The sequence below is a fragment of the Dicentrarchus labrax genome, unplaced genomic scaffold (genome assembly GCF_905237075.1).
Source record: "Dicentrarchus labrax unplaced genomic scaffold, dlabrax2021, whole genome shotgun sequence".
NCBI classification, from domain to species: domain Eukaryota; kingdom Metazoa; phylum Chordata; class Actinopteri; family Moronidae; genus Dicentrarchus; species Dicentrarchus labrax.
The window spans coordinates 9,187,448-9,197,763 of record NW_026136708.1 but is presented as its reverse complement, the minus strand read 5'-3'; the positions used below and the strand labels follow the sequence as shown (position 1 = coordinate 9,197,763).

Genomic DNA, 10,316 nt, shown 5'->3' with positions numbered 1-10,316 from the left:
AATGCAGAAAACGTGAAATGTGGTTATTGTTGCAAGGTATTGTATTGCTGACATTGAACAGTCAGACCGGCTCTTACTGGGCCTGCAGGTTGTCACTCAGCTTTAGAGGGTGGGTGAGACAAAGTGACAGCGCTGTAAAACTCAGCATCACATTGTGCACTCTGTAGGGGTGACCCATTGACTGGCCCATACGCACTACTATGGAGTGGCTTTGGATCGCCGTGGCAACATGTATGCTCACGTCCTGCTCTGTCAAAGGTAAGTGCTAGAACAAGCAGGAGAGCAGAGCACACGTGAGGCTGTGTGCCTATATTTATTGTTACAACAGCCTCTGAAACAGGGCCTTTTTTTAATTTTCAGACAGATTGTTTGTGGTGCCTATAATGTTCATAGGATTTATAACAAAACTATATACAGGAGTACAGGTACATCTAGGAGTAAAGTAAAGACTGATGTACTTTTCTAAAAGTTACTTGAGAGATTTTTTTTGTGCTTTAAAAGATATTGTCAAAGTAAAACTACTTGTTTAAACGATAAACGCGTGGAAATAAGTGGCTTATTGGGCCATTCGAAAAGTTTTGAGTGGACACTTTGGAAATCATCCTTCTCTTTAAGGCAACGACTGGTGGTGGGAGTATGAGGAGGGGATACGACACTACAGCAAGGAGGCCCTACACAAGGTACTATTTAAACCTGGTCTTATCACTATCAACATAAAAATGTTATTGAGAAAATTAAATTCTCATACCAGATCATAATTTTGTTAGCTGAGTTAAATGTTTGTTCATCATTTAAACAGATTAAGTAACTGACCAAAAGCTCTGGTTGACAGATTTGTTAAAAAGACACCACAACTAAATTAAAGCAACGAAAACAATATGAGTATTTAACAATGGGTAACCTACTTTTAACATAAGAGGCAGGTTATCAGTGGGGGGAACAACTGACCATACCACATGGACCAGCAGGCATCCTAAGTATGTGCACAACAAGCATAGGTCTATCAGACTAAAGAAACATAATGTAGTTGCACAAAGACAGCAAGTCATAGGAGAGGTGAGGAAGAGGACAGGTTTCATCTCAAGGCTGTCTCCAGGACTTTCCCCTACGTGGGTCGCATATTCAACCAGCGTCTGAAAATAAATATTTTAAAGTTTAGACCTCGCAGTGAGGCCTCTCTTTTTTCCGTCTCAGGAGTTTCCAGAGAAAACTCGACCAGTGACCTTCAAACATCCCCCGTTCCAGTGCCCGGACATGAGTCCCTCTCCCTCCATCCCCTCCTCAGGTCAGTCTGTCAAGATCACCCACCCACCTTAAATCAATCTGTCATCCAAGAGTTAAAACTTTACATTAATTTCCTCTCTTTCGTCTCCATCTTTCCTTTCACACTTTGGTCCAGTTGAATTTGTGAAGGCGGCAGATATCAAAGTCATCGCCGCCTTGGGGGATTCACTAACAGTAGGTGTTATTTGTTGTTTTTTCTTCAGCTCCTATGGTATAAAAAATACTGCTGTTGGACCATTATACAATGTAAATCATGTTGACTAAATGTTACAGTAACAGTAGTGTAGCCTTATTACTTATCATTACTGTTTTTCAACTTTTGCTTTTTTTAAGCAGAAATGTGAATTGTTAAAGATCTCCTCAGACATGTCTTAAACATCCAAATGTAGGAACAAGAAGATAAACATATTTCTTGAATTTCCAATATCCATTGTGAAACTTACATTTACTACATGTTTACAAGGACACAGTACTCTTAAGAATGCAGTGGACAATACAAGAAATGCAATGTGTGTAGTTCAAATGACAGAATCACCTCCTCAGATGTCCTCATTTTCATCAGATGTTGTGTCTCTTCCTTTCAGACGGCCATAGGTGCCAACGCCACCACTGTCCTCGGGATTCCCATTGAGTATCGCCATGTGTCGTGGAGGTGACAGAAATCATGTGTGATGTATCATGTGATGGGTCTCTTGCACAGATAATAACCCTGCAGTAGAGTCAAAACTCAAAATAACACACACCATGTGTATTTAGAGAGAGAGGTGGAATTTCTTAGTTTGCATATAATAGGAATAGTAGATGAGGTATTCAGATTCTTAATTAAGGTACTAATAACACTGTAAAATACTCCATTAGAAGTGAAATTCCTGCACTGAAAATGTAACTTAAGTCAAAGTATGGTATAGTCAGAAATAAGTACCTGAAATGTTAATACTTGATGTAGAAAAATTTCCCCTGTGCCTATTATACAAAATGAGTGTTATTTTCATTATAGATCTGCTAATTATTTTCTCCATTAATTGATTAATGGTTTACAATCTTAGTTTATAAAGTAATTAGAAACTGAAGCAGTCAGATATTCGTTGTACAATATTTTCCTGTAGTGGAGCAGAAATATAAAGTGGCACGAGAGGGAAATTAAGTAAAACATCAGTATACTGCATGAGTACAGTACTTGAGTTAATGTCTCCACTGGTTTTGGTACTAACACTATTCTCTCTGACTTACCTTCATCTTACAGCATTGGAGGCTATGGGTCATTTCAAGATGCCATTACTTTGGCAAGTAAGATGTTTTGATCACCCACTATATCTTAGCTTACAGTATTGTTTTACATATATTCCATTATTTCTTTTCCGATCGTTCTTTTCAGATATCATCAAGCTGTTCAATCCCAATCTGGTTGGTGCTGCTCCCGGCAAGACGGTCCATGGGATGCAGGCTCATATCAGTGAAACAGGCTTCAACCTGGCTGTGACTGGACACAATACCTTGTAAGGACTCATCAGTATCACACCAACAGTGTTTGGATCACTATGAAACCAGTAATATCATAACCTTGTAGCCCAATTTCTGTTTGGGCTTCAGGCTACTTCCACTGAGAAATTGCATTTTCGTACAATAATGTGTGCTCTGTGACCTTCTGCTTTATTTATAAATGATGCTTTTAAAGACTGTTATGCTCTTTTCCCAGCAACCTCCCCGGCCAGACCAGACATTTGATTGACACACTGAGAGGTTATGAGGTACAGTAATGTCCTGTTTTCTCAGAAATGTAACAACAGAGTGTTGATGGAGTTATAGAGCTGGTTATTAAAGCCTGATAGCTGGAATCTGAGATATCCTACAGCAAGATGCTGTCCCTGAAAATGTTTTTATGGACCAAATTTACACCATGACCAGGGGCGGCTCTAGAGAGGTGGCATGGAGTGGCAGCTGCCAGCCATAAATAATGTCTTGCCACCCCCAGCTGCCACCCAAGTTTGGTGTCAAATGCTGTCAAATGTAACAATAATTTAATTATTTGTTAGACTAAGTGATTGGCTTAAGTTCAATGAAAATTGAATTAATGTGCCACAATAATGTAATGTTTTTGAGTTCAAATATCTTCATTTGGGAGCTTTTCCAGGCAAATATTTATATATATCATTGTTTGCCTTTAAAATGGCATATATTTCTGCCACCCCCTCTGGCCCCTCTGTTGTCTCTTTCTTCAGGGTCTGAACTTTGAGCAGGACTGGAAGCTTTTGACCATTCTCATGGGCATGAATGACATCTGTGATTACTGCAAAGATAAGGTCTGTCTTTCGTTTTTAAAATGGATTTAGTTGAAGGAAACAGGTTATTTTTATAGAATGACAAATATGTCATTAATCTCTGCAGAGTCTCCATGTTTTCTCCAGGCTCTATTTTCAGTGGATAACTTCATTCACTATATGACCGTCTCCTTGGAAATGCTTATGAATGAGGTAAAGTGAGAGAAGAGGAGGCAATACACACTTAGATTGCTCTTGGTGAGGTTTGTATATGCTGCAGGAATTCACTACAGCGTGGGTGTCTTCTTTGTGCTGTGCTTCAGGTTCCTCGTATGATCGTTAACATTGTTCAGATCTTGCCCATGCAGACTCTGAGGGAGGTGCAGAAGCCCACCCCAGGGTGCCTGCTCCAAAGGTGAGCCACTCTTTCATAACCTGAAGTCCTCCTATATTAATAATAGTGTTTTGTTTTTTATCACTTCACTGCGAAATATGATGTATGTGCTCAGTTTGATACTAGAAGGCTGTTTTCACATCAAAGGGGGGAAACATTTCTCTGGGGTCACTTTAGATCTCAGTTTAAGATGTACAAGCAGGTTTTTGAGGGAAAAAAATACATATATATTTGCATATTCATAGATTTTTTTTTTTTTAATGAGAAGGAGTAGATTTCATTGTAGCATTTTTTAACTTGGACACAAATTATTAATCCATGCAGAGTATTTTAATACGTCTTAATACATATCTGAAGGTGAGCTTTAAACCTACTACAACAAGTTAACCTAACTGGTTATTTAATAGTCTCAGTGTACGGTATGTATGTATGACATACATACACACACAAGACCATCAGTGAGAAGTTTGGATAGTTCTATATAAAGTTATCCGGGTCTGATTTGGTTGGAATCCCCTTGAAATCAATGAAATGAGGCGGTGCAACTTCTACCGTTTTTGTCCTCAGGTGCTGCCTGAATCAACACAGAATTAAAGTTCCTAGTCTGTTCTTCTGCGCCAGATATTTCTGTTTTTTCCTATTATTCCCCATAATATTATCCCCTGCTTCTTTTAATTTTTTACTCTAATTTAGGTCTTTCTGCTCGTGCCTGATAGAACCAGAAGCTAAGTCTCCTGAACTGCGGGAGCTGGTAGAAGTCAATCTGGAGTTTCAGGTACAGTTTTTACCTGTCAGTCTATTGAATGTATATGTTTTGCATCTTCTAATCGAACACTATATCTGTCCACGGACCCAAAACCAAATTAAAACTAAATAGATTTTCATGTCACTTCTGTCCACAGAAAAGACTTGAGGAGCTGCTGCACAGCGACCGTTTCTTCAGGGACAACTTTGCTGTTGTTCTTCAGCCCTTTCTGAAACACGCTGACCCTCCCCGCCTCCCGGTAAGCTATCTTCACTCCACAAAGGCCACAACAATGCGAACGTGGCAGGAGATGAATCAGTGTGAAACATTACACAGTAACAATTGACTCATGAAGATCCCAAGTGTGGCAGCTGTAGCTTTTGGCTTTGTTAACGCCAGGCTGAAAATGAGAAAGAAGTCACGTTTTCACCAGCGACACTCTCGCATCAGGTAATCTACACTTGTGCATGTTTTGTCTCTCTGAGCAGAATGGGAAGATCGATATGACCTTCTTCACTCACGACTGCTTCCACTTCACCATAAAGGGGCACGAGGAGCTGGCCAAGGGGCTGTGGAACAACATGGTGAACAATGAGTCGCACTGCTTGTATTTAATGGCACTGGAGGTTAAAGGTCAACAATCAACCCACTGACACTCGGAAGGATTTGTTATGTGAAGTAACAGCTGTGCTCACAAAAGGATGAAATGATAATGAATAATCTAGTAGAAAAAGCTGAAGGTTTCAAGCGTGGGAAAATGAAGGACACAGCTTCCTTGAAACGTTGTTTTCACTATTACTACAACTTACAGGATGTTTGTTTATGCCAACAAATCCTTTTCGCCTCTCTGTCTTCTGCTCACAGTTTCAGCCTGAGGGAGGAAAGTTGATGGTGAACAGTTTCTCTGACCCCATCGGCCTCATCTGTCCACCTACGGTAGGACCGTGTTGTTACTACACCAGAGCACCACGTTGCCTTTGTCTTTAACTTGAAAGGTTTCAGGCATTATTTAATTAAACAGCTAAACAACCAACTTACCTTCTTTCTTAATAATGTGTTGTCTGAGGAAAAATAGACTAGAACTAGCTGCATTTTTCCAAAGATGTTGTTTGTTTTTTATGGTAATTTCATGCCTTTGAGGGGATAAAGTGATTCTACTAATTTTAGCACAGAATGAAAATAATCTTGCTGAGGTTTGAAACTTTATTCAAATAGATAATCAGTCTGAGTTTAGATTTTATTGCCAATATTGTTTTATGAATGTTTTGCTTATACAGTTGCCAGCAGAGTTATTGTTAATGCATTCAAGGGAAGATCCATCTAGGATCAAAATGTTATTAATAAAATATTTATTTGTGTCAGTGAGTAAGTGTGCAGGCTTTACCGTTTTGTCATGCGGCCTTTATCTGACAGCCTTGAACCTGAGTGAAGTGCGTATCAACGTTTTCCTTCTACTAATGCATCCAAGGGACCTCAGACCTCTGAGACTTTAGAGTCAGTTGTTCCACACCAGATATATTAATCCTAAAATGTACCTATTTCACTGTATTAGTATGCACATGGATGTTTGTTTATTTTCTGCCGTCTGGGTTCTGTGTTTGTTTGTCCAGCAATTCTTTGGTTGTCAGAACATTTTAAATACAACCACTACCTTTCTGCTGATTTACCATGCAACAATAATATGAATAATGAATGAAATATAATTAAATAAATAGAACTAAATTAAATATTCACTGTAATTGGCAAGTATGCAAGTAGATTTATATAAAGCTGTGAAATTAATGGAAACCAATGATTGCAAATCAATGTAAAAACTATGTCATGCTTTAGAAAATGGTCCCCGCTGATGTGTAATTATAGAGCTGATGCAACATGCAAAACCACCAGTGTAGTATGCTCCTTTATATGTGTAAGTGATCATAACATTCCATATTCTCTGTGTCTCATCTGTAGGAACACCCATATATCTTTACCCGGCCGCTTTCAGCCAAGTCAGGCCAGCCTCAACTGCAGTCTAATGCTCAATCACAGGCAGCCGTCTACCTGCTCATCTCGCTCCTCGTGGGTTTGGGATGTCTTGGATTGTAGCTTTCCCTCTGTTGGACTACTATACAAGCATGTCACTGCTACATCGGTTACTGTTTAGGTAATACAGCGGATCATCTGCAGAGGAGAGTTTGTGAGCCATTCTTTCCAACTTTGCATGTCTGTGACCCCAAATAGCCGCATAGAGGAAATGACTGTGGTCATCTGATTGGATCTGAAAACCCCACTGATAATGTGACAGTGACTCCTGCAACCAAATATTTCAATTCTAGGCAGTTGCAGGTGCAGGTGGTGAGCAGCTTTCTCTGCATGAAACAACTGCTGCTCTTAGCAGAAAGTTTTATATTTTGCTTTAAAATTTGAATTTCTCATCCTTGGACCAAGATGACTGACCAGTTCTGACCACACACCGACTGTGGGGATGGGACAATCATCTACGTTTCTCCACATTTGTAATTAAAATAATATACTGTAGGTGTATTTTTAAGGAAAAGTCTTGCCAAGTGCTGCTTTAACTTAACTGCCGATTTTGTAACTAGCGAGGCATGAAGTAACAATTTCTGAATTGTTAATGTGACATTTATACATTCATACATGAGACATTAAACTAACTCGACTTTACCCAAAACCAAGTGAATGTCTGTCAAATCTGTGATCATGTTTTATTTAACTACTTACATTTCTCTGATATTAACAAAGTGCATTAGGTTCTATTGTGTTGCACTGACAATAATAAAAGGTCCAGACATGCATCAATCACCAGATTAAAATGAATTTACCTGAGAGGCCAACTGAGCTTCGATTCTCATTTCCAGCAACATGCAGTGTGCATGCATAGTCACGCAGAGCGACCCGACTGCCGTAGAGAGCCCTGATCAGCTCACTGGAATAATTTAAAGATGGAACAGAGTTTGTCTTCCATATTACCCACTGTGACTTTTCAAACCAAAGACACTTTAGTCACATGTCTGCTCCTCAGATCTCCAGGCTGCTGCTGGCCCACTTTCACTTCTTGGCCCTTCAGTACCTACGTTATTATGCACTGAGCACTAGAAGAGGGAAAGGAAACCACCAAAGCGAACAAAAACACTGAATATTGTACATGCTGCTGGATGCTGAGCAGAAGAATCATTGTTTGCCTGCACACAAATGATGCCCATTCAACATAAGTAGCTGTGGTATATGATCATCCACTACAGGTGAGTTTCCTATTCTTCTGCTGTTTGGTTTAGAGCGTACATTACAATATGTATTGACTCTGTTTGATTAGTATGATTACAAGGGCAGGTGGAAGCTATATTAAGTGCAGCTCAGGTTACTTACTAAACTATACAGAATGTACTCTGCATGATGGGGTTGAGTTGTATGGGATGGTTTTGTAAAACCTTCAAGGTAAACATGTCTCACTGCACATAATGCAATAGGAGAGATTCATTTTGATGCGTTTACAGAGTAAAACATTTTTATGGAAAAGACACTAAAACTTGAGTCTAAAAAGAGGATTTTTTAATTTATCACCACGAGTTTGTACTTTAGTTAACCATGCACTTCTAGGATCTAAAATATGTATTTCCCCTGTCCCCATTTTCTACCATTTCTCTTGGATGTTGCAGCGGTCTGAATTTCAATCGGCCCTTGTAGCTGCTGGATTTCATAATGACCTTATTACTGCATTCAAAGAAAAACCCTCTTCATATTTAAACAAAGCCGTTGCCCGTTTATGCAGGACAAATATGGATGACGTAAATTGGCCTTTATTGTCTCTCTGAAAGCATAATGAGATCTTTGGGATCTCAGTGGACGGAGCAGTAGGAAATTTGAAACAGCAAACAGTCCAACCCACACATCGGAAACTCTTGGTCTGCTGTTTTTTAAGTGAATGTATCAGTAACAAAAGAGGAAATAACCTCATAGGGCTCATGTACATCTGGGGCTCAGTGCTTATGAAGTAAAAGAGAGCAAACAATTTTAGGATGCTCCATAGGTTGGTTGTATGTACAATGAGTCTGTTCCTATAATACATGGAAAGACCTTTATGTAATGACACTGTAAAACAAACAAACAAATTACTGCGAGCCATTAGGTAACACTTCATAACAGGTTACAATTTACTGCATGCTCAAAAGTAATAAATAATAATAAAATAATACAGAATCATTCGGTATTGATATTTTACAGACACTTTTTCTTATTCTACCAAACTTGATGGAGTCCAGTTATACAGTAAAGGGCTTTTCAGATGCAAATACATGTTGCTGTTTGACCCAAGAAAAAAATCAATCTCTGGTAATATATAAATAAAGTCACAATTAGATTACTAATGTTGGTGTTAGAAGAAAAGTCAGAGAATTACTAAAAGATTCTTCATCTGGTGACCATGTCTGTACTAAATTGTGTACCAGTTCATCCAGTAGTTGTTGAGATGTTTCACAGAATAAGTTAAAATGTTAAGCCATTAGAGGAAAATACATCAATGAACCTTTCATGGCAATGCATCTCAAAGTTGTTGAGATATTTCAATCTGGGCCAAAATGTTGGACCGATGACCAGCAGACCAACATTGCCATCCATCGAGCTACTAGCATGGCTAAAAACAGCTTCATATTTCCATGACAACAGGTGCTAGTGGACTGAAATTCTCCTTTCCATGTAAGTGGATTCCATCTAATTCAGTGGCATATTAAATAATAGTGAAATAACATTATTTAGTTGAAGATTTCAATTAAAGGCTGTTATTTAAGTGTTAACTAATCACATAATGTCATAGTGATCTGATCATTTATTAATGTTGAGCAACAAGAATGAATGATACATTAAGCCATGCATTGCTTAACCATGTTTTGTACCCTATAAATAGATTTGAATCTATACATCTATAATGGTCCCAACAATGGACTTTCCAGGAGGAATCCACCAATAACATCTTGTAGCACACCATATCAGATATTATATTTATTAACCCACATTTATAAGCTATATTATTAACCTGTAACTGTATATCTCATATTAGGTCACAAACCGTTTTGCTTCCATGTTGATCCCATTTCGCCACTGATAAGAAGGACGAATGCTGCATTGTCTTGGGTTATGAAATGTGAAAAAGGGCCAGCTGCTCACATGATCAAAGTAGGCACTGCAACAGCCATGGCAGCAATCATGTTCAATAAACTGTCACCTAGCAACACATTCACGTTGTCAAGAGACATGATCAGCAAATACAGTCTGATGATACCAGCTTTGTCCTCTATGGGAACACAACAGAATGGAGTCAGATACATCAAATCTGTGCTTCTGTTCTCAAAATGTCATCCCTGCTTCAGATTAAAGACACAACTATAGTATGTAGTTTTATAAGTAAGGTGACAGCAGAATAGACCTTTGCAAGTCTTTTGATAGTCGTTGCCAGGCCACCTGTATAATTAAAGTCAAATGGAAGTAAGTAAAAAAAAAATACTGAAATCTATTCATATGAGTGGAAGACATCACTTCCTTCCTCCTGCATCACTATGAGGTACTCCAAACCTGTGCACGCCCTGACAACCACCGAGGTACGATCAGGTACAATAGTGATCATTTGTCCCAGGATGAT

The 10,316-nt window shown here is 38.8% G+C and overlaps 1 protein-coding gene across 1 annotated transcript; it reads left to right on the top strand.

Moving 5' to 3' along the window:
* Nucleotides 1-187: 187 nt before the first annotated feature.
* On the top strand, nt 188-7,347 carry LOC127368062 (phospholipase B1, membrane-associated-like). The gene is made up of 16 exons (XM_051408497.1): nt 188-258; nt 616-680; nt 1,195-1,285; nt 1,400-1,458; nt 1,869-1,936; nt 2,528-2,571; nt 2,660-2,780; nt 2,981-3,032; nt 3,504-3,584; nt 3,690-3,755; nt 3,866-3,957; nt 4,630-4,711; nt 4,839-4,940; nt 5,170-5,265; nt 5,546-5,617; nt 6,635-7,347. The coding sequence occupies exons 1-16, from the start codon at nt 201-203 to the stop codon at nt 6,767-6,769; spliced, it is 1,284 nt and encodes a 427-aa protein (XP_051264457.1). The 5' UTR covers nt 188-200; the 3' UTR covers nt 6,770-7,347.
* Nucleotides 7,348-10,316: the final 2,969 nt, after the last annotated feature.

Coding starts and splice junctions, on each gene's coding strand:
- LOC127368062 (XM_051408497.1), top strand. CDS start 201: ATGGAGTGGCTTTGGATCGCCGTGGCAACATGTATGCTCACGTCCTGC. Junction 259..615: donor CACGTCCTGCTCTGTCAAAG/GTAAGTGCTAGA, acceptor CTTCTCTTTAAG/GCAACGACTGGTGGTGGGAG. Junction 3,585..3,689: donor GTGATTACTGCAAAGATAAG/GTCTGTCTTTCG, acceptor TGTTTTCTCCAG/GCTCTATTTTCAGTGGATAA.